The following is a 25532-nucleotide window of genomic DNA, read 5'->3' on the forward strand; positions in this document are numbered from 1 at the left end:
ATAACTTTATTGTATTGAGTTGTAATGCTCTTTCCGCATATTGGCACAATAAAATATATTCTAAATATTCTCCCAGGTTATTATAGCTATTATCTTATCATTGTTGATCCCTTTTAGAAGATAAATGGCTACTATTAAATCATAATGATGCTCCTCAAAATATCAAAATTATGCTTTCCTGTCTGATTTGATTAATTTTGTTCAAAGTCTTGACATAATCATTAAGATTAAAGATGATCATTTTGTAGAGTGACATTTCAAGTTCTTTACTATCAGCCCAAAATGATGTTTGTTATTAGCAACTTAGAGGAAAAAATTAATCATTATAAATGGCAACTTTTACTAATAAGACAGGTAGCATGTATTCTAGAGGATTTCATCTACATTGAGCTTGTTGGCTATTTTCCAGCAGCAAAAACTTTCTTAGAAATTTGATCAAACTTTTTAAAAAGCAAATCATAGCATAACTGTACCAAGGTGACAATGATAGCGTTTCAAGTTATTATTCTTACATTTGTTAATACATTTGTTTTCCTCCTCAGTACGCACCAGTGCACTTAGAATAAGCATTTGCCTGAGGTCCATGATGCTAGAATCTGCAGTACAGAGTTCAGCATGGACCTCTCTCCATAATATAGAATGGAATTCTAATAATATAGAATGGAATTTAGCTGTGCGTCAATTAGAATTTTTGACACTTTGTTTTAAAAAATGACTTGTAGTCTGGGGCAGTATTTTTTATTGATGGTATACATGAAATAAAAGGGTCATTGCATTCCTTATATGTTCTTCATTTGCTTTGCAGAGCAATGCCAGAAGGTTCCTACACCGTGAGAGTCAGTGTGGATGGGGTTCCTGTTACAGAAAGTAATACCTGCAGAGGTCGCCTTGACAGCTGGGCATGCACCTTCAATGTACATGGGATCTCCTCTTTAGCTTAACGGATAATCAATCTCGTGCTTGCTTTCTTGCAGAACTGGGCTTTTATTTTTTAATTTTACAGATTGTTATCTTTTCCACATTTAAAAAATATACTAGCAGGTAGCTAAGGATAACTTCACTTAGTTTTAATTATCTTCTATAGTAGTGGAATCTCCTTTATCATTTATTTGTTTCCCTCTTTAATTTTACTATTGAATTAAAATTTTAAACTTTAAATTGTTTCCTCACTCATACTCTTTTTTCTCTTTCTCCATTTCTACTCTTAGTTTGATTTTCCTTTTCTTATTGTCATTGGATTCACCTTCATTTTAAATAGCCTATTTTTCCTTTCTTTATAATTTCTAATGTAAAGAGATGAAATATAACTGCACGTACCATAGAAGTCATGCAAAATGTAATTACCCTATATAGAGTTATTTACAATAATACATTTCTTCTAAGGATAATCCATATATTTTTAAAAATTATGTGTGTCTATCAAAATATTAGAGTTTCCATCACCCTTGTGGGCTCCCTGGACTTCTGCTCTCTCCCAATTCCAATCATGTTTGTCACAATTCTTAAGAATTATACCTGCATTGCTCTAGAAAGTTATCATTAGCTTAGTTACTAAAGCTTACTTTGATGGAATTTAGCCAGGTTTTGCTTCTGTTTATGAAATATGCTTTGTTATTTTTTCTCCATTGGCTTAAATAAAAGGAGGCTTTCTGTAATTTTATTTCACCAAATTCCTAAAAGTTGTTACCAGAGAACCTTATTACTAGGGTTTGACTAACACTGATAACGAAGGATGATTGAATGTGAAAATTCCAAGCTAAAAACATTTTGAAATGAAAGAAGATTTTTAGTGGCTAAGGAAAAGATCTTGAATAATCAGAATAATATTCTAAACTGTATTTTCTTATATGTAAAAAGATATATTTTGTCAGTCATATTATGGATATTGTTTAAATGTAAATAATGTAAGGAGCAGAGATATTAGCTTATTGACAGTATTATTTTACAGGCAAAAAGTTTCAGAACCCCAACAATAAAGAGCATCACACCTTTATCTGGAACTCCAGGTCTGTTGTAAGACAGCTGAAATATTTTTTTTGGTTTGTGGTCTTTAATTTTTAGTATATAAAATTATTATATCTGATAATTTATAAGTAATATTTCTTTTTTATTAAAGTATTTATTTATTTTGAGAGAGAGAGAGAGTGCACATGTGTGAGTGCGGGAGGGGCCGAGAGAAAGGAAGAGGGAGAATCCTAAGCAGACTTCTCACTGTCAGTGCAGAGCCCAGCGCGTGGCTCAGACTCACAAACCGTGAGATCACGACTTGAGCTAAAACCAAGTTGAACGCCAAACCGACTAAGCTATCCAGGTGCCCTAAATAACACATTTCTGGTTGTACAATAGCTCTCAATATTGTCTCAAAAATGATTTTCAGTGGGTGCATATGAATCTGCTATAAAGTATTTAACTATACCCCTATCGGACATTTAGCTGGCTTCCACTTCATTATAGTTATAATTATACCAGTGTATAATCCCAACAGGAATATGTGAAAATACCCTTTTCTATACTCTTGACAATTTTAAGTACTAATTTTTTTCAAGTATTTATATGAAAAATATAGTAGCTTATTTCTAATTTTTCCAGTTCTTGATTTATGCAGTTAAATTTACTCATTTATGGGGCGTCTGGATGGCTCAGTCAGTTGGACGTCCAACTTCGGCTCAGGTCATCATCTCACAATTTGTGAGTTCAAGCCCCACGTCAGGCTCTGTGCTGACAGCTCGGAGCCTGGAGCCTGCTTCGGATTCTGTGTCTCCTCTCTCTGCCCCTCCCCAACTGTGCTCTGTCTCTCTATGTCTCTCAAAAAATAAATAAATGTAAAACAAAAATTAAAAAAAAATACTCATTTATGTATATTTATTGACCATTTGTATTTCTTCTTTTATAAATTACTTGTTCATCACATTGGTTTAATTTAATGCTAGTCAATTTTTCCGTATTAAGTTACAAAAATTCTTTATATTTTAAAGATATATATATATCTTTATGTGGAAAGTATTTTTTTTAATTTACCATTTACTTTTAAATTTCATTAATGGTTTTTCTTGTCATTAAGACATTTTTTATTTTCTAAATTAAATCTATAGCTCTTAACCATTGTCATTTCTTCATTCATTTTATGCTGTAGAAGGCTGTACCACCCCAAATTATATAGATATTTTATAAATTTATACTTATTTTTCAAGAGTTTTTATGGTTTTAGTTTTATATTTAATTTTTATTTCTCTCAGGATTTATTTATTTTTTTGGTAGAGATCTTATTTATTTTTTCAAATATGTCATTCATGACCCAGGCAGTATTTATTGAATAATTCATTCTGTTTTTCATGAAAAACTTCTTTAATAAATACTTTAATAAATACTATCTATAAATACTTACAGATAGTGCTTTAATACCATAAATACTCATGTTTTATTGTATTTGCTAGAACTTTCAGAACAATGGTAAACAATAGTGATGAACATGGGATATAAGTATCTGGATGCCTGTTTTATTGGGAATACCTCTGATGTTGGGTATTAAGTGTATGGGTGTATGGGTAGATAATCTTACACAGATTTTGTTTGTTTGTTTGTTTTAGGCACACTAATAACTATCCAAGGCAGAATCTTCACTGATGTCTATGGAAGTAATACTGCATTAAGCTCAAATGGGAAAAATGTTAGGATTTTGAGGTAAATTTTTGATGTGGAAACATATGCTTATCATGGTATCTCATGATGTGATATTCCAAAATTAATGGGTCCAATGATATTAAAAATCACTACAATGTTATGGGATTAAGCAGTGTATTTTCAGCCATATTATAGGAAGAAAAGTAGATTATTAGATGATTCATCCATCAACATGGAAGCAAAGGGCCAATATGCCATTCTTTTTTGGTTTGATGTAATTCTTTTTTTTTCTTTGATGGATATTATTAATGGAAGGAACATGGAGGCAAGTTCAATAGTAATTGAGTTAGTCATAGAACTTTATTACTGGATAACTTGTTACCTAATCTAACTGCCTCAATTTGTATATATATGTAGCTGTGTAGCTTGGAGGTTTATAGCTTAGTCAAGATCAGCGGGATGGGGGAAGATGGGGGGAACCGAAGCCTCCTAACATGCAGTTTGGCCCTTTTTCTTCTACCCCGTGGTGCATGGGAGAGTGCTGAAACTGAAAATAGTTAATAACTTATAGTGACAGTGTAGGATTTGAACACTGGTTCCTCTGTTTACCAGCTATGGACCAGATGGTAATATTGGCTACTTACCTAATATCAAGAAATAATTGTTCACATTTTGGACCAGAAACTAGCATTGTCACTAGCATTATCTTTCTGTAGCATACGTGTGCTATACCTATTTCAGTCCTGCCTTGGACTGAAGACATAAAGCCCTCTTCATTTGCTATAGAAGGAAGTACAGAATCAGTACTATGGCTTTGAAGAGGCTCCATGCTTATCGAATACATGTATAAAATGGATAAATAAATTAGATAACAATTCATACAGCAATTAGAGGTTTTTTTAAATACTGAAAAGGTGATACATATGTATACACACATATAAGTATATAACTGTGTAAAGCAAGTAATTTGAGAGGTTTTGCTAAATGAAACAAAGGTAATTTAGGTGGCATTATGTGAGGTAGAACTCAAATCACATTTGTATGCATGTGTAATACTCTGGAAATGTTTATATTGTTTCCTTACATATAATAAAATAAATACTAAATAGAGGAAAAAATACTTAACATTTTGTATAGATAGTTTAGCATAAAGATTTTGTTTGCTTCCATATAGTTGAATGCCGTGAATGGCTTATATTCTAATTCTTAGATGGTATTTTCTAAGTCATCCTTTCCTATAATAATGCCAGGAAATAGAAAGTTTAACCTTCAAGAAGATTCCTTTTTTCGCAATTGTAGCTGAAATTTCTTGTGTTTAGTACAGGGGAATGGATAGAAATTATTTCATGAAATCACAGGACTGCAGTCAGCAGCGACCTAGAGATCAGGCTACCTAGCCCTTATATCCTGGAGACCCTGAGATACTATATAAATGTAGAAAAACTTTTCACACACCTATTGATGTGAGAGGTGAAGAAGGTCTTAGAACTGCATTTATCTCATTCCTACCATCTTAATTGTGACACCAAGTACCCTCAAAGCAGTTTACTGGGCTTGATTCCCTTAGCAGGGAGCAGTGGCCATGTTCTGAGCAGGAAGTCAAGATACCAAGGTGTTTAAGCTGCTTCTGCTTCTCACAGGTCTTGTCAATTCAGCCTACTCTCCAAACTCAGACGAGGTACAAATTATAGAGGACACACAAATAACTAACGGACTTGGTACCCACTAGGGAGATTTTGGTATAAAAGATAAGATGGAAAAATTTTATATATTTAAGGCCAAATAGGGTAGTAATCCCACTGATCGGCAAATCCACATCACTGTGGGAATCACTGGGCATGGTTAAGAGCACCTGCTGGAGTCCAACTGCCTGGGTTTGAATCCTGAATCTATTCCTTATGGCTGTAGGCTTAAGCAAGCTACTTAACCTTCCTGCCTCAGTTTTTTCATCTATAAAATGGAAGAGTAATAGTTACTAACCCATAAGATGGTTGTAAGGATTAAACATAGTAAATGCCTGTAGGTGTTCGCTGCTAAATTTATTATTTAGATGCAATAAAGTGGGAGGTTAGAAGGAGAATATGAATCCATAAATCTCATACTGGGTACAGTAATTCAGTGTACTTGCATTACAAACCTAATGTAATGATAAAAGATTAGCGTGTAAGAGTATATTAAAAAGCGTAAAGTTCTCTGCAAACTCAAGTCCTAACTTTAAGAGTTCATGTTTGTATCTGCACTTACTTTGAATCTGGGATTTGTTGGCATGGAAGCTGGGTGGTTTGTTCTGAGTGCAGCAAAGAATACAGTACCAGTCATGCCTGCAGGCTTCCAATAGCATTGGGGTCTGTCACCCTTAAAGCAGTAGGTTGACCTGGTCATCTAGGGAAATGCGCAGGCAGATGTTTCCCTCAAGCCTAACCCTGCCTCTTCTCAGCTTTTTATTTCCATTCCAGTGGCATTGAGGATGTTAGTTCTTCTTTTCATCCTGATTTCTCTGTGGGGTTTCTGCTGTGGACCTTGTGTAATTCCTACCTGTAGGAATCAAAGGAACATACTTTGTATTACAAAACACAAAATTCTGTTTTGTATTTGACTTAATTGAACTTCCAATGGAAGAGTTCCCATTATCTGTTTCCACATTTTCTGTTCCTGTGGTATTATAACTTTCTAACACACCAAATGTATTATGATTATCATGTTTGTTATCAGGTCTTTCCCAGTTAGAATGTCAGTCCCACAAGGGCAAGATTTTTGTTTTATTCCCTGATGTGTGCTAGTATCTACAGCAGAGACTGCAACATAATAGATGTACACTAGGTGTTTGTTGAATGAATGAGTGATGGATAATAATAAGTGATTGTGAGAAAAATATAAGGTGTCAGCGAGCTTCGTCAGAGGAGAGCATTTTGAAATGACTTACTAAACATAACTTGATCTTTTCCAATAAAATATTTATACAGAGTTTATATTGGAGGAATGCCCTGTGAGCTTCTCATACCACAATCTGATAATTTGTAAGTAATTCAAATAATTTTATTTAGAATATGAATAGTAGGTATAAACATACCAGTGTAAATAGTAATATCTAGCAATACTGTATAGTTGAATACTCTAAAATACAGTTAAAATTATAATATTTTGTATGGTAAATCAGCAGTCATTTATATAGTTAGATGTAACCTGATATCCCCTATTGTCTCCAGTACAGTATGATATGAACTATTATTTAGATTATTATGTTTTAGGATATTTTGAGAAATATCTTTGTCAACTGACTGTTTCATTTGGTAGTATTTAAAAATATTTAAAAGGAATATCAATGGGGATAGCCAAGTTAACTATAAAATAATTATAAACTGAAGCTTTATTCAAGTATCTTCAACCAAGGCTGGGAAATATTTTCATTTTACAGAAATTTTTGTTGTAGCAACAGTTTCTGTCCTGATAGATATTCTAAAGTCCATAAGATGTTTTCAAGGAAACACAGTTATTTTATTTTATTTTACTTTATTTTATTATTTATTTGACAATAAATGGATCTTTATTATATAGATACTTAAGGGAAATACAGTATTTAAGAACTCTATTGTCAATCTAAACTTTGTAATTAACATATATATTTTATTAGGTATGGTCTAAAACTAGATCATCCAAATGGAGACATGGGTTCTATGATTTGTAAGACGACTGGAACCTATATTGGTAAATGTTGATCATCATTATTCATAATTCTCAGAAATGCCTGACTGACTCTGTTTCCTTGTTTCATATTCTCTTAGACCTCCCCTGCCCCTTCATCCCTTTCTTTTCAACATTTCCTCTTTACCTTGGCTTCTTTTCAGTTTCATGTAAGCATGTATAAATTACCTTTTTCCTAAGGTTTACATTGAGGGTAAACTTCTTCAGATTTCTTTTTTTTTTTTATTCTTCTGTCATCCAGAAAATTCCATTACTAATTTAGCTGTTTTCCCTTTAGCCTTAATTTTTATGTTGTTTTTTCCCCCTTGGTCTATGTACTCCAGGCACATAAATCTTTGAGTTCTTTTTTTCCAGTTTTATATTGACATAGATCACTATGTAAGTTTAAGGCATACAACTTGATGGCTTGATACTCACATATTGTGAAATGATTGCCACAGTAGGTTCAGCTAGCATCCATTATAATCTTTAGTTCTAGAATGAGCTTCACTTCATTCTGTCTCAGAGCCTTAACAAGCCTCCTCCCGTCTTGAGAATTTCCGATAAAATGTCATGTCTTCAAAACAGCCTTCACTGATGCCCTGCCTTCCACTCTCAAAGTTCACTCTCCTTCTCTTTGATAGCTTTATCACAATTTTTAGCTCTCTGTTTGTGTCATTGCGCTTGGCTGTTTCCTCTACTGCACAATATGCTCAGTTTGGAGAACCGAGAGCTCACCCTGCGTCTCTCATCTCCCTAGCAGAATGTCTCCCCCAAATAAATAGCTGTTGAATGAATCAAGGAAATTTGAGGGGTATGTGGTTATGCATATGTTCTTTTATCATCCTTCATTCATTATTATATTTCATCAGGTTTTTCTAGTTATATTTTTAAAAAATTTAAGTTTATTTATTTTTAAGAGAGAGAGCGTGTGTGAGTGGGGCACAGGCAGAGAGAGAGGGGGACAGAAGATCTGAAGCAGGCTCTGTGCTGACAGCAGAGAGCCTGATGTGGGGCTCAAACTCACGAACCATGAGATCATGACCTGAACTGAGGACAGACACTTAACCGACTGAGCCTCTCAGGCACCCCTCTAGTTACAATTTTGAGACATCTTAGTGTGTATATTTTAAAATACTTCTTTCAGATAATGTCTTTGAGGATTAATAAATGGCTGTGTAATTACAGTTTTAATTTTAAATGTCTTTACTTTGGTTTTAAATCAGCTTTATAATGTATAGTTATTGTTCTCCTGTGATTGGGAATTTAATTGATTGTGTATTTTAATTAATTCCAGGTCATCACAATGTCAGCTTCATCTTGGATAGTGATTATGGAAGGTAGGTCATTTTGTAAATAATAATTTTCATAATTGAGTCAACTGGGTAAATAAAATAAAAGTATATATTTACTTTGTGCTATAGATCCAGAGATTAAAGAACGGCTAATCACTTTCTTCTCCCGAATTAATATTTAAGGGGTCCGTAATTCCCTTTCTCCAGTTTGTATCTCAGACACAGCCTTTCAACTGTTGGGAAATCTGGCATTACCTAAAACAACAAAATAAATCTTTGATTGTGATATTGAAAAGGGTTCTTTTAGGCCTTAAGGCTTTTCTGACTTAATTGTAATTCTTTTGATAACTGAATAGTTCAGTTTTGATGTGAACTAATGTAAGAGTAAATAAAATCCCACAGTTAATATTACCACATAAAGGTATTCATTTAAAGCATCAAGACATACAGAGTGATGAAAGATGGCAGTTACAGCTCTCAATTGTCCATCTTAGCACCAATGTTAATCACTTATAATCATGATTTTTAATAAAGCTAGAAATCATCTTGGAATCAATCAAGATTTTATTTACTCTTAACATTAGTTCACATCAAAACTGAACTATTACGTTATCAAAAGAATTACAATTAAGTCAGAAAAGCCGTAAGACCTAAAAGAACCCTTTTCAGTATCACAGTCAAAGATTTACTTGTTGTTTTAGGTAATGCTAGATTTCCCAACAGCTGAAAGGCTGTGTCTGAGGCACAAATTGGAGAAAGGGAGTTATATGTAGATATCCTACATCCTAATTTCACTAAGAAATACTACCATATGTTTATAGAAATATCAGAATATGCAAATCTCAACACATGTTGCAAACCTCATATTACAGATAATAAAGAACATTTAGTCGCAGGCATGGTACTAAGCACTTTACATATATTGTCTAGTTGAATTCTCCCAAAGAACCTATGAAATTGAGTGTTATCCTCTCCCCTGTGTTGCACACTGGGAACAATGAGACTCAGGAATGTTGAGTAATTTGCCCACGGATATTCAGCCAGTTAGAAGGAGTGCTGGAATGTGAACCCACACAGCCTAACTCCAGGCTCTGAGCATTCCGTTCCAGTGCTCTGCAAAGAGTGATGGAGGGTTACAGCCATAGAACCACATTGGATCACTACATAACATCCTGATCCAGAATTCTTTGGCCATGGCAGGATTACCCCACCTCTCTGTGCATTTGCAAATGTGTGGGGGCATTTGTTGGCTGTCACACTAACTGGGGCATGCTAATGGCCTTTTATGGGCAGGACCAAGATGTGCCAAACCTAAATGAATTATTCTGCCCAATGTATCATAGTGTCTTCCAATGAGAAAATGAGCCAGTTAACAGAAATCCAAATAAATCATACTATCAAGCCATCCAATACTAACATAGCTGTAGTAGATCAATAATAGGATATTGATAATAATCAATAATCTTTTGATTTCTTTTTTGTTTCTGAAGAGAGATGAATGATTAGAAAAGATTGAAAAAAGATGAAAAAGATTGAGAAGAATGGCAATATTACAATCAAAGTAGATGTTATTCCTCACAGACTGCAAAATAAGGATGATGTTTGATCCTTTCATGCATAGAACTGTAATTGAGTTGGTGAGACCAAATCCATTATCATTGTATTTGAGGATCATCTGGTTCCAGACATCCAGAAAGAATAGGTTTATAACAAAGTGATGATTGGATTGCATACTTTATTATAGACCAATACAGACTGGACCAAAACCATGAAGAATATTATGATTCAAGGGCAGACCATAGTGGATGGCATGTAAATGGTACTATGACTCACTGTTGTGATTTCCATGGGGCAAATGACATAGTGTCCCATGATTTACCAGTTTTTTTTTCAGCAGGGACACTACCTACATATGTATATAGGCAATAGGATTTTATTGAAAAAATTAGAAAATCATGTTAGAAGCAGTAATTACTGAGTTTTAAATGATTTCTTGAAACATATTTGCTTTTTTTTTAATGCCACTGTCATTCTTCTTCAGGTGAAAAAGATGAATTCTTAGTTCTGAGTCTGTGTGAAAGGTATTAATTACCAAATCCATCATAGATTTCTCAGAGAAATAATTATCTAAAAATAGGTTTGAGTGATCAAGCTTGAATGTGATTGATAAGTATATATAAATCAGCATGTTGCATTAACATGCCCTGAAACTTTCAATTTTAAAAAGCCAGCAAATTTGCACATAATATAGGCAAAAATATTGCTTAAAATAGTTGATTCTGTGATCTTGGTGTATAATTCCTTTTTTTTTTTTAAAGCCAGTAGCTTTTCTTTTGTATTAATGTCTCAGAATTGAGGAAACTGTGTTTCTATATAAAACAATCTTAGGACTTTAAGATAACTGGTAAAAATATGGCATATACTTTTTAAAAGCCTAGTTTTATGATTACATGGCATTAAAAAATGTTAAATCATTTTATAAATTAAAAAGTCTATATTTTACAAATTTCAGGAGTCTTCCTGAATATCAAATGAACCAATTAAAGACCATCGTGGCTTCCATTCTCTATTTCTTTTAATAGTTCACCTTCTCTCCTCTATTACCCCAAGTTCAAACAACAGCTGTTCCAAACTGATAAGGTTCAGATGAGGCTGCCTTAATTGAGAAATGCCTAGTCATTATCAATGAATTAGTGAAAATCACCTCAGTGTCATACCAAATAAATTACATTCAAATTTTATTTCAGGAGGCAATTTTCCCACCAACTTAAGAAGCAGGGTTAATTTTTCAGACGCAGAATCTGGCCACAGACAATATTTTTGGAGCTGGCATCATTTCAGATCTTTGAGAAATCAATTGAAAGGCTTATAGCATACAAACATGAATCCAGTATGAACTTCTTAAATAACTAATTTAGCATTCAGTATTTGCAGAGACCCTTTAGTCTTGCAAATGTGGATCATAGTGCTTGGGTCAGATTTGTAGTTTACTGTTGGTCTCAACCACAAGATTTGCCTTATCCTTTTAGATTCTAGTTTGGTGTGTTAGAAATATAATGAATGGGCTTTAAGTCTTAATACTTGAATTTCTTAACTTCTCTAATTATGAATTACATTGAGGTAATTAAGGGAACAGCATTTAATTTCTAGGACCAGATTCCTTACCGTCCACGCTCTCCAGGCTATGAAAGTGCAAATCTTATGTCTGTCAAAAAATGTGAATAGGTTCTATGTTTGTGAAGGGTGACTTAACTCTGGTGCGTTACTGTTAACCTGCTTTCATTCATTGTGCTTTCATGCAGATTAGTGAGTGGCAGAAGAATGAGAACTGTGTAGGATACAGGATAGGAGCCAGGGGTCAGGACTCAACTTGCCTGGCTTCAAATTCTATTTCTACCACTTAGTCCCCATGTGATTTTCAGTAACAGAAGTAGATTCTCTGACTTGTACCTACCTCATGGAGTTAATGTAAGGATAAAATGGCATAATAAGTTTAAAGCTTAAAAAATCTTAGATTAAAAGCTTAAAAACCTTAGCATGATATCTGATAAGTGTTCAGTAATGTTACTTACTCTGATGTCAAATGGGTTATAAGAGAGGAGAGAGGAGGGCCGTCAACACAAGAGCCTGCATGAAGGGTGATCCTATTTTTTTACATTAATATGAATTCTTTACTGAGGTATAATTTGCATATAATAAGATATACATAATCTAAGTGTGCAGTTTAGTAAGTTCTGACAGATGACTATTTGATTTGTATACTTTTATATTTATGTAACCAATAAGTACATCAAGATATAGAACATTTTTATCTTCCCAAAATGTTCTGTCCAGCTCTTTTTCAAATTATGACATGATTTATATCACTAAAAAAATAACATTTTCCTAAAATAAAGTTTATTTTAAAGTAAGGATTTTTACTTTTTTTTTACACAGGAGTTTCCCACAAAAAATGGCATATTTTGTTTCTTCTCTAAATAAAATTTCAATGTTTCAAACATATGCAGGTATGTGACCTGTGTGTGTGTGTGTGTGTGTGTGTGTGCATGTGTGTGCGTGTGCGTGTGTGTGTGTGTGTGTGTGTGACAGAAAGAGAGAAGGAATGAGAGAGACAGAAGGGGGATATGTGTACTTTCATCAAATCGAAGATAATAATGATTTAAGGGTACTATATTAATTTATGTATTGCTAAGAAAGGAAAAGCACACAAGATGGGGAGCCTAATAGGAAGCCCTGACATTAAGCTAAGTCCCTGAAAACTATATTTTAATATTTATTTATTTTTGAGGCAGGGAGAGAGACAGAATGTGAGTGGAGGAGGAGAGTCAGAGAGAGAGGGAGACACAGAATCTGAAGCAGGCTTCAGGCTCAGCACAGAGCCAACGTGGGGCTTGAACTCACGAACCGTGAGATCATGACCTGAGCTGAAATTGGATGCTTAATGGACTAAGCCACCCAGGCACCCCTGAAAACTATATTTTAAATAGGTTGAAAAAACAAGGGAAAGACAGAAGAGAAATTTGCATGTCTCTGCTTGGGCTGTGGGTTGAGGGAGGAAAAAAAATTCTCCACTGTCAGTTTAATCTACAAGGCAAGTATTCAGATTTATGGTCTCGGTATGGTCCAAAAGAATCCTCAAGCAGATTATAATTTATTGTAATTTACAGAAATCTCAGGTTGGTAGACTCCTAGGAGAGTGTCAAAAGCAAACACAAACCCTCCTGGAAGAATTACACTTCATTCCAGGTCGGGAGTGATTGATGGAATGGCACGTTCAGATTTCAGAGATGTTCAAACGTGAAGAAAAGTGTCTTGGAATCAATCACATATGACATATCCTGGCTTTTTCTATTTAATGTGAAACTCATATGTAAAAATACAAAGAACTTTGATAGATAGAACTAATAAGAATAAATTTCAATAAGAATCTATCATATATCATGCACTGGCTATTTTACTAATATACCTAAAACTTTTATATATGAAGCCAGAAGACTTCCAATCATAGTTAATGTATTACCATATGATAAAAATACAAATATAAGATGTTGGCCCAGAAATAGAAGAAAAACTTATTATTTAAGAGCATAGAGGTAAAGAGGCTGTTCTCTTGCCTTCCTGTGTTTTTTGTTTGAATCAAACAACTCTGCTCAGCCCAGGTTTTCCTTAATTTCTGCATCCTCCATTACCAGTATCTCTTTAGTACCAGTCAGCACTAAAGACTGGTTCCCATGAGATGTAGGTCTCTGTGAGAGCCATATTAATTGTCCTTTTTGCAGGGTTGCACCAGAGACCAAATTGAAACATTTAATTCATTCATTTAGTAATCCAGTGCCTGTGCTGTGCTATGTGCCAAGGCTAGGTAATCTAGAAAATTTATAAAACTCAAGCATTTGGGTTTATGTGTAATGTTCATGAAATTTTATTTAATGTGTTTCTCCTCCCTCTCTCCAGAGGTCACTATGATTTCCCCGTCACGAGGAAGCATTCAAGGTGGCACCATGCTAACAATAAGTGGACGATTCTTTGATCAGACAGATTTCCCAGTCAGAGTTCTAGTTGGAGGTATTTTTTATGACTTTTAATGTATTACATTATAAGAATAGATCCTGGCTTTTAAATAATTTGTAAGCAGAATAATAGTCTTTTTTCAATTAATGTCTTACATTTATTTAAGTTTATTTATTTATTTTGAGAGAGAGCACGAGCTTGAGCCAGGGAGGGGGAGAGAGAGAAAGAATCCCAAGCAGGCTCTGTGTTGTCAGTAGAACTGTGACATCATGACCTGAGTAGAAACCCAGCGTTGGACACTTAACTGACTGGGCCGCCCAGGCACCCCCTTAATGTCTTACTTTTAAAGCTGAGTATTTTCACATGGGCATTTGGTTTTGGGGCTTGATACTTTTCCCATTGCTACTTTTCAGTGAGGGCTATTTCTTGCAGCCTTACATGACCAGGACTTGGGCTCTGAGTTCATCACCAAAGGACATTGTGTGGTAGCATCGTAGTTGCCATCCACAAATTCCCCACCATACTTTGAGACACATAAACCCTCTATTTAGCAAACTTTTAAATGCCTTTCTTGAGCTGTTGTATAATTCTCAGGGGGATGGTTATGGGGAAATGTAAAGTACATGGGGATACTCTTCTCATTCCCTTTTCACTGACTGTGTTTTATCTGGACATCAGGAATCACTGATGATGTTGGCTCTGGAAAGAGCATTAATGTGTTCTATCTTTACAAATGTACATATGGCTTGGTTCTCTCGTTATACATCATTTTTATGTGTCTGGTTGAGACCAGTTCAAGGTAGGAAGCTGTGTAGCTCAAAAGGGAGATAGAGGATGAATGTAATAGAGGGGATCTGCCCACTTGATCATAATGACCTTACCTACCTTGATGAGCAAAGGACTGCATGTCTGTCCATGCAATTGGGTACATACTTATTCTGATACAGCCCTCTGCCATGGTACTTTCTACTTTTAAAGAATATGCCCATGAGCCAACCAAAATGTGATTTGAAGAAAAGAAATTAATATAAAATAACCTCATCTAACATTTATATCTCTTTCTCTATGAATCCTTACTGGTCACCTGCATAAATATTAAAACTGAGGCAATAAGATTTTTAAATATCATGTATGTTATTTTGAAGTTTGTATGTAAATATGTTTCAAATATTAAAACCAAGAACATAAAATATTTTTAATTTATATACTGTGTTTTAGGATCTGATATTGTGATACAGTTGACATGCAAATATAACTATAGCATGTTAAATTTTTATGGTACTTCATTGCCATTAATGTGGCAACCAGGTTTAAGATTTTAAATCCTCAGTAATTCCTTTTTCTTTTAACTTGTTACTTTTTTTAAAAGGTGGGTTTTTTTTGCATTTTTTAAAATATAATTTATTGTCAAATTGGTTTCCATACAACATCCAGTGCTCATTCCAACAAGTGCATGCCTTAATCCCCATCAACTATTTAACCCATCCCCCATCCACCTCTCCTCTGGTAACCATCAGCTTGTTTTCAATAGTTAAGAGTCTGTTTCTTTGTTTGCTTCTCTCTCTCTCTCTCTCTCTCTCTCTCTCTCTCTCTCTTTTCCCTTTGCTCGGTGGTTTTGTCTCTTAAATTCCACATATGAGTGAAATTATATGGTATTTGTTTTTCTCTGACTTATTTTGCTTAGCATAATACTCTCTAGCTTCATCTACGTCATTTCAAATGACAAGATTTCATTCTTTTTATGGCTGAGTAATAGTCCATTGTGTGTGTGTGTGTGTGTGTGTGTGTGTGTGTACCATCTCCACTTTATCCTTTCATCACTTGATGGACACTTGGTCTGTTTCCATAATTTGGCTATTGTAGATAATGCTGATATAAACATTGGGGTGCATGTATCCCTTTGAATTAGTATTTTTGTATTCTTTGGTAAGTACCTAGTAGTGCAATTGCTGGATCATAGGATAATTTTTTTTAACATTTTGAGGAATCTTGTTCTGTTTTCCAGAGTAGCTGCACCAATTTGCATTCCCACCAACAGTGCAAGAGGCTTACCCTTTCTCTACATCCTTGCCAATAGCTGTTTCTTGTGTTGTTGATTTTAGCCATTTGACAGGTGTGAGGTGATATTTCATTGTAGTTTTGATTTGTATTTTGCTGCTGATGAATGATGTTGAGCATCTTTTCATTGGTCTTTTGGCCATTTGTGTGTCTTCCTTGGAAAAGTGTCTATTTGTGTCTTCTGCCCACTTTTAATTGGATTGTTCATTTTTTGGGTGTTGAGAAATCATCAGTAATTTCTTGAAAATAATGATTTGTTTATGTATCTTTCCCTTGCTCCAAACAAAATGGGCTAAGTTGGTTTAATATGCTGTTCAAATGCACTGTTTTCTAGTTCAATTACCTTGCATTCACAGAGCGTTCAGAATCATGAAAGGTAGTGTTGAAGTATGTTTTCCAGGCCACCAGGCAAGACTTGGAAAAGATACCTTCCTCCATTTGCTAACCCTTGCCTCACTTTTCATGGGCTGTGATTCTCATGTCAGTAAATACTTAATGGACTCACCTTATATTAGGCTCTGACTGTGAGGGACACTTGGAAGTCTAAACCATAGACTCTTTGTTCAATTCAAATTGTGCTTTTGTAGAAGTATAATCATTCTCATTTAGACCCTGTCTGTTTTGGTTTCAGTCTGCCTGTGAAAATACCATTTACAAATTATTATCTCTGTTGTTTTCATTTGGAGAACTTGGACTATAGTGCCATTTTATTTATTTATCTTACCTAAGAGGGCTGGGATCATCTGCTATTGCAGATTCTGAACATCATGAGTTTATTCAGCACTTTTTCTGTAAGAGACAAAATAGAAAGCTTCACTTTGGACTCAGAGTGAAATCTCTTAGAGTGACATAGTTTTATCATTTTTTAAAAATTTTTTTCTCAGAAATTACAAAATTTTCTAACCCAGGCTTGTGATGTTTTGCCAAGAAAACATTACCATGTAAAAGTATGACAATTAATGAGTGATAAGCTTTCATGAAGAACACATAAAGGAAATGAAGAACCCCCAGCTTTGTTTCTTTGCTTATGCAACTTGGTTTTTATCAAAAAAGTATTTCAAGATAAGCTGATTGTGATTTACATTATGGAGCTCTGTAGTAATAGCTTTACACCTTGCTTCTTTCTAGGCCAAGCCTGTGATATTTTGAATGTCACAGAAAATAGCATATGCTGCAAGACACCCCCTAAACCTGATGTTCTCAGAACTGTATATCCAGGTAAGTTACCAGAAGAGAGAACAGCCATTTCTGCATTTATGTAAGAAGACATATATCATTAGGGCTTTAGTACATTCAGGCTGCTAAAACAGAACACCATAGACCAGGTAGCATATAAACAACCAACATGTGTATCTTACAGCTCTGGAGGCTGGGAAGTCCCAGATCATGGTACCAGCAGATTGGATGAAGGCCTGCCTCCTCATAGATGGCACCTTCCTGGGTCTAGAGAGCTCTGTGGGGCCTCTGTTATAAGGGCTCTAATCCCATTTATGAGATTAGGTCCAATCTCATGACCTAAACAACCTCCCAAAGGCCCCCCCTGCTAATAACATCACATTGGGCATTAGGTTTCATTATACAAGTTTTGGAAGGGATGCAAATATTCAGCCCATAGCAATTAGTAACAAAAAATATTTGAACTATTTAGAATTTGTGGTGAGAATTATAATAAATTTCTTCCTAGTTTTTGGATCAGGAAATATTTGCATTAAAATAGCTGCATCAAAGCTGCACCATGCCTAAATTCCTCAGACACCCTACTGAAAACAACACATCTCTATTGAATGAGTTCAGTGGTGACTTTATTTAAAATTAAATGAGATTACTAAATGTTGGTGCAGGCTACATGGAAATTGTATAAATGCCTTTCTGTGGTTAAAAAATAAATGGGAGAGGTTAAATCCTTACTTGTCTGGAATGTTTTAAGAGTGATAACGGGATGGGAGAAAGGGGACTCAAAATTCTTTCCAGACTTTGGCCTGTGGCCAAAGTGACATCTGCAGTGATAGCACTGAGAGGCTGTGCCTGGATCTGAGGGTGTGTTTCTCATATCTTGTGCACAAAGTGAAATTGGTTTTTAATTGTATCACTGGTTGGTATTTGGAGCCAAGAAAATTACATTTATCAGCCTCTTAAATTTCCTTGTTTTGGATGACATTAGAAAAAAATGACCAGTTTCAGAAGAGAATTTTGATAATCACAGTTGGTAACTTTAAAGAGAGTTGTGTATATCAGAGCACACTGCTGGTGCAGAAGTTTGAGACGCACAAACTTCTCTCTGAACAAACTCAGCTGAAGAGGAGGAGCCTTTGTTTTCTAGATCCAGCCGCTCCAGAACAGCTTAAGGCTGCTGAAAGGAGGCATGTGTCTGATTGTTGTGTTTCAAGGAAGAAAAAAGAAAAAAAGTGAGATGGCTCCCTTATGATTAGGAAAAAACTGTTAATTACAGAGTTTACATTGGCAAGTGTAGGTTAACTTTAATGATAATTCTCTCTGATTCTGTCCAAGAAGGAGATGAATTCATAGCAGTTGTAGTGTCAAAAAGAAGAAGAACAAATAATGACAAATCTTTTTTTTTTTTTTTAATTTTTTTTTCAATGTTTATTTATTTTTGGGACAGAGAGAGACAGCATGAACAGGGGAGGGGCAGAGAGAGAGGGAGACACAGAATCGGAAACAGGCTCCAGGCTCTGAGCCATCAGCCCAGAGCCCGACGCGGGGCTCGAACTCACGGACCGCGAGATCGTGACCTGGCTGAAGTCGGACGCTTAACCGACTGCGCCACCCAGGCGCCCCAATAATGACAAATCTTAAAGCCAACACTGTCTGTTCCTTGATTACTTGTAAACCATTAGTAGAGTAACTTTTGTTAGAGTAATCAGGCAAAGGTTTTGAAATCAAATGGTCTGAACCGTGAAGTTTTGAGATTTAACTAAATAAAACAACATGAGTCATGTCATAGGTAATAATTATTATATTATTATCTTAAGTAAAGCACTAGTATCTAATCCCCATAGCAACCACACAAATAGTAATATCACTCCTATTTTACATATGTAGAATCTGAGGTGCAAATATATGAAATAATCATAAATAAATTGTAGACTATCTTAACAGCACTCTATACTGTGGATACAGGTATATGTACAGGTATGTGCAATTGTTTCGTTAACATGCATGCTCTAAAAATGTGAATAACAGTAGAATAATCTATAACCACCACCCACGTAGAGGGCCATTGAGACACCACATCAAAATTCTGATGAGAATACTTTTTTGTTACATTCAGGTGGGAGAGGCCTAAAGCTTGAGCTCTGGAATAATAGTAGGCCAGTACATCTTGAAGAGATACTTGAATACAATGAGAAAACACCGGGGTACATGGGTGCCAGTTGGGTAGATTCAGCTTCCTATATCTGGCCTATGGAGCAAGATACATTTGTTGCACGCTTCAGTGGATTTTTGGTGGCTCCAGAATCTGATGTCTATAGATTCTACATTAAAGGTGATGACCGTTATGCCATTTATTTCAGCCAAACTGGACATCCAAAAGATAAGGTAAGGAAGCCACAGAATACTATTTAATATTACAAAAGCAATATGGCAACCTTTATATGTATCTCATCTATTCTAATCCAAACCAATGCATATATTAAAGAGTTTATGAGAGATATTTTCATGTGATTGGGTTCTCGGCTATTTTAACATGTGTTATATGAACTATAAAGTCATCATAGAAAACCCATGGCCTAAAAAAAATGCTTTCCTGTATCTAAACTTGCTCTAGGAAGGGAAAAACATGCGTATTTCCTTTAAATATCATTTTAATTATGGAAGAATTATAACCATACTTAGGCAATTTGGGAAAGAGTGAAAATATTTCACTATTCTACTACATCTATTTCACTATTACTTGGTCATGACATTAAAGTCTATCACTTCTTTTTGTGTCTATTTTGGTTTTTTTTATTTAAAAAAATGTTTTAGCATTTATTTATTATTGAGAGACAGAGAGAGAACATGACCATGGGAGGAAGAGACAGAAAGAGGAGGAGACACAGAATCTGAAGCAGGCTGCAGGCTCTGAGCTGTTAGCACAGAGCCTGATGCGGGGCTCGAACTCACAAACTGCAAGATCATGACCTGAGCTGAAGTCAGACACTCAACTGACTGAGCCACCCAGGCACCCCAATTTTGTTTTTTATATACATAAGATCACACATCCAATTTCATAGTCATTTTTGTCACATATAAATATTTTCACATTTTATTAAATAATTTACACAACACAATTTTTAATGACTAAAAAGTGTTTTATTGCATGGGTTTACTAAACCTGTATAACTTTGTGCATGTGGATAAAGTTTTTAGTTTACTTCTGACTTTTCATGACCACAAATAATACTCTGTTGAACATTAGTGTTCATTAAATTATTCTGCATTTTAATGATTTCTTTAGGAGTTTTCATAAATGTGAAACTAATGAACCAAATCAAAGAACATTTTATGACTCCATGTACATGGCAAGATTGCCCCCCAACCTGGAGGAACAAATTTAAACTGTTGCCTGTAATATATGACTTCTAATTTTACCATAGCTTTTCAGCACGTTTCCTCCAAAGATAGTATAATCTTTCCTGATGGGAAGCCCAGAATTTTCTCAATCTGGCATGCAGACCCATTTAGTGACCTTGGCATCTTTCAGACCTACTTTTGGTGATCTCTTGTAGATTAAACCCCTAAAACCTCTCCACAGAGCAAGAGGATGTTTTAACAATATCAACCTTCCTCCTGGTAGATATCTTTCTATTTTCCATCGCAGTACTAATTGTGGAAAAGCTGTGGTTTGTGTGTATTTATGGTATAGTGGTTCTGATGTTAGGTAAGGGTGGAAAGTATGAAGTGAACTTTGATAATTTTTAAACACTGGATTTCACCATGGATAACAGATCTTAGAAGAAAAATATGTAGTTTCACATTTTCTGTTCATGAAAGTTCTAGGACTGACAGAAATAATAAATGATAAATAAATGCTGAAAAGTTTATTAATAAGTTCTCCTCTCTCTCTCTCTCTCTCTCTCTCTCGCTCTCGGATAAGGTGAAGATTGCATATCATTCTTCCAATGCCAACAATTATTTTTCCAGTCCAACACAAAGTTCAGATGACATTCATCTTCAGAAAGGAAAAGAGTAAGGTTTTTTTAATTTTCATTAAACTGTTATGTAGTATTTAAGAACTGTAAGTTTATATCTAAAAACATTGTCAATTTGTTTTATTGGTAGAAATGATGTTATTTCATTGGCTTAATTTACAATTGGTCATTCTCTATAATTTTATTAAAAATTTGTTCTGTATTTCCAAGAATATTGACATTCATCTAACCAGGGATATTTGAAATCCAAATATTTCTGTTGCAGAAATTATAATTTTGTGAAATTTACTTGATCCTGTTCTTAGTTTCTTACTAGGACCTTTCAGTCAATTCAGCCATCTAAGCTGAGCTCTTGAATATTTCTAGAGAAGAAACATAAAACCACATGAATTATTAACACAGCTAACATATATTTAATATTCACTGATTTAGATATTGGGCCAGGAAATTTAATACAAAAATATTCAAATCTACTCCCTACCCTTAAGGAGTATATCACTTAGTGCTGAAAGGTCAAGTCCAGGGAGAAAATGAGAGTTTCATTCAAATATGAGATACCATTCAAAAAGGCATTCAGGATTCCTGGAAAGCAAGAGGTAAAAGACATGATAAATTCAAAGTAGCTAAGTTACACGGAGATCTAAAGACTCCGTGATATCATCTTCCATTTATCATTTGTATGTGTTAGGTTTTGCTGCATAAGATACCACCCCGCCCCCCCCCCCCAATTTTGTAATTTAAGCAACTCAATTTTGTGATTGGCCAGGCAGTTCTTTTGGTTCTGTCTACTCTAGTTGGTGATGGATGGCCTAGGATGGCCTCACTTATATATCAGGAGCCTCAGTTGACATGGCTGGAACTTAGATATTTGGGATGTCCCACTCCACATGGTCTCTTGCCTCCCAAGAGCTACCCCAGGCTTGTCAAATTTGTGAATGGGTTTCCAGCAGTGAAGAAAGAAATTCCTACTGTACATAATCTTTTTAAAGACTCTGCTTGTATCACTTTTGCTAATATCCTATTGGCCAAAGCAAATGGCGAAATCTAGATTCAAGGGGGGGTGAAGAAATAGACTTCACTTCTAGATGGAAGGACATTGTTGTTTTTTTCCCCCTTCATTCTATCACACCATCCTTCCAGATATTGACAGCACCATGAAGATCTGTTGGAACTAGACAGAGAGGATTGGGATTAAAGGTACCTGAAAGCAATTACGCTCAGTGTTCTCACTGAAATCTTAGTAATAATGACATGGGGAAAGCGTTCCATTCTTTCTATCCTCCTCCTTCTACTATCACTTCTTTATGTACTTAACCACTTGCTTTTTTAACCAGGATCAGTGGGCCAATTCAGGGTAAACGGAACACCTAATTAATCCCTACTGCTATTAAGTGTTAATACACTTTCAGGCTTTGCCTTGGCCGTGGAAAGTGCATTTAGTTTACCTGCTTGGCAGGAGCATAGAGCTTACATGAAAGTGAGCCCTAATACATCTGCTGTCTGCCTTCTGCAAGTCAGCTTGGAATTTACACACTGATACTTATAATGATGGCTGTGAATTTTGAAACTGAGGCCACTGTACTTGGCTTATTGCACAGTGGTCCCTAGACCTTTCCAAAGGTAGCTGCTCATTTGCCAAATTCATCCTACTCAGATAATATAGCCCCATCTCTAAGTGAATTTCTTTTTCATTACCCTGTTCTACTTTGAATCAGTTACTAATTTTTAATAATCCTTTAATCTTTAAAACTCTCTTAGTCTCTGTTATTCATATGAACAAAGAGAATTATATTTTTTACAGGATTTTGTGAAGATTAAATATGATGTCTATAAAGTGCTCAGTTTAGTGTGTGATACATAGAAAGTGCCTAATTAATATTTTTAAGCTGCTAACAGGGTACAGAATTTAATGGTTCTTCTTTGAGCCCTACTTCTTAGTATTGCCCACATTCATTTGGTAGAGCTGGCAAACAGATTCTCAGAGCAGCCAAGAGCCTGATGGAATCCTCCTGTATCAGTTCTATGAGGGGGATGACCCAGAGCCTCATCATCCTAGAAAGATGAGAGGTGATAAATGTCCCTCATTCAGAGTCTTTCATGAATTGTGAATATTTATTCTTCATATACAAAAGGGTATCTGTTAAATGATGTGAGGCAATTTAGAGGAACTCCCAGCTGGCCTCTCCAAAGATGGGAGCAATGGTGACATTGATTGAGATTTAAGTAGGTAACCAGTAGCTTTTCACTCACCTGTAACAGCCAGTCAGCAAATGCCTTATCCTGGACATGCAATTAGATGATCCAGCTTGTTGGAGAGGCCATGATCAATCTAATCAGTAATAGTTTCCTGAAGCAGTGTTTTATTTCCCCAGTTTTAACTGGAGTCATTATTCAAGGAACTAGAAAGGAACTTCCATCCCTGACAACATTTAACCACTCAGATACAAAACATGATATGTCTAAGTCTGCCTGTTATTTTCTTATATACATTAGAGTATTTAAACTCTGCATGCCTTCTGTGTTTTATGCCAGGGAGTTTGCATTATAATCTACAATGTAATTTTGTTTTAAGCTTCTTGAGGATAGGAGAGGGGAATGTATCTTTTTTCAATAAATATCTATTGACAAAACTGAATGAATTAGTCACGAATGGGGACAACTCTGTATCTCTAGTGCAGATACGCTACATAATTCATTTTATTTTAAAAAAACTACCATGAAAGTTTAATATTTAAAATCAGGGATACTACAACATAAATCATTTAATAGGCAGGTATTTTATATAGTGTTGAAATTTTATTCATTGGAAAAAATTTCATATTTTTCAGGTATTACATTGAAATCTTGCTGCAGGAGTATAGACTGAGTGCCTTTGTTGATGTTGGCTTGTACCAGTATAGAAATGTCTATACTGAGCAACAAACAGAAGATGCAGTAAATGAAGAACAAGTTATCAGATCCCAGTCGACAATTGTCCAGGAAATACAGGTTTGCTGTGATGATAGATCTGCTTTGTAGAAAGTTAACGTTCCAAGATAGCTCTATTTGGTTATTAATTTTACTATGGAAGATACTACTTGAGGGGAAAGCAGTCATGGAAAATTATTGACTTGTGGTTAGAAGTATCTGTATTATAAATGAAAGAGGCTGTTATTTGATAAGACTGAAACTTTAAAATATTTTATCATTTGCAGTAAAATAGAGCAATAAAGAAGCATTGAATAATTGACTATCATGCTTTTTAAACGTGCTTTTCTATACAGTGAAGGTTTTTTTTTTTAAATTGGGAAATAGGTTATAACATTGGAAAACTGGGAAAGAACTACTGCAAGGAGTGAAGTTCAAAAGATAACAGTAACCAGCCCATGCGTGGAAGCTAATTCATGTTCCCACTACCATTATAGATTAATCTATAACATGGAAAAAACTGGTAAGTTGCAAATAATAAAAGAGATTTCATTTCTCTTCATTTATAGATGAAATTATAAAAATTTAGTCTAGTCTAGTTCTTTCTGGAAAATATTGTTTTAATAGTGTGCTAGACAAAGAAGCTAAAAATGTATTATGAAGAAAAACCTTTGGACTGGGATAAAAAATAGTATCAGTAAAAACAACTTCCTGGTATATACTATCATTTTCTTTTGTAATGATCACAATAAATGTATATCTAAGTGCATAGAAGGGTTTTATGTGTCTGTGACTCACAGGGATAAGTTAAGATAATAAGAATTAAATTCATCATTACAGAGAAGTAAATATTCCAATTTCTCAAAAAAAAGCTATGAGATACTAATTTATCTGTTAACAAAAATATTGCGTCTCTATATTTTATAATAAACCTGAAAATATAAGTTTTCTATTTCTGTTAATTGTTTCAATAAGTAAATATTAATGGGTGATTACTGTTTTCCAAATAGCTTATATAACAATAATAACAATGGTAATAACAATGCTTATTACCATGGGAATATTAAAACAATAAAATACGATCCTGATCTTTAGGAAATTACAATCCAATGAAGTAGTCACTATTATTGAACTAGAATTACTTTCAAAACACAATTTTATTAAATGATAATATATGATACAGACTACGGGTGCTTTAAAAATTCAAATATAAGACATCAGTGCTGGCTGTGGTTAGTGCAGAAAGATTGCAACTCTTTTCTTTTTTTTTTTTTAATTAAGGCCCCTAATCATTTGCCTTTTTATT

The 25532-nt window shown here is 34.7% G+C and overlaps 1 protein-coding gene across 1 annotated transcript in view; it reads left to right on the forward strand.

The window, feature by feature from the left end:
- The window catches only part of PKHD1L1 (PKHD1 like 1), a 167568-nt gene that overhangs the window by 12182 nt on the left and 129854 nt on the right, over window positions 1-25532 (forward strand). Inside the window, exons 4-16 of the mRNA XM_047074118.1 lie at window positions 806-914; window positions 1949-2006; window positions 3588-3681; window positions 6585-6638; window positions 7253-7326; window positions 8600-8642; window positions 12534-12604; window positions 14052-14162; window positions 17295-17384; window positions 19456-19724; window positions 21265-21356; window positions 24148-24307; window positions 24614-24749. Of these exons, the coding sequence (XP_046930074.1) occupies window positions 806-914; window positions 1949-2006; window positions 3588-3681; window positions 6585-6638; window positions 7253-7326; window positions 8600-8642; window positions 12534-12604; window positions 14052-14162; window positions 17295-17384; window positions 19456-19724; window positions 21265-21356; window positions 24148-24307; window positions 24614-24749 (1361 nt within the window). The remainder of the gene's footprint in view (window positions 1-805; window positions 915-1948; window positions 2007-3587; window positions 3682-6584; window positions 6639-7252; window positions 7327-8599; window positions 8643-12533; window positions 12605-14051; window positions 14163-17294; window positions 17385-19455; window positions 19725-21264; window positions 21357-24147; window positions 24308-24613; window positions 24750-25532) is intronic.

The sequence above is a fragment of the Lynx rufus genome, unplaced genomic scaffold (genome assembly GCF_022079265.1).
Source record: "Lynx rufus isolate CCGP_SWC_20201006 ecotype Redwood Valley unplaced genomic scaffold, mLynRuf1.p SCAF_12, whole genome shotgun sequence".
Classification (NCBI taxonomy): Eukaryota; Metazoa; Chordata; class Mammalia; order Carnivora; family Felidae; genus Lynx; species Lynx rufus.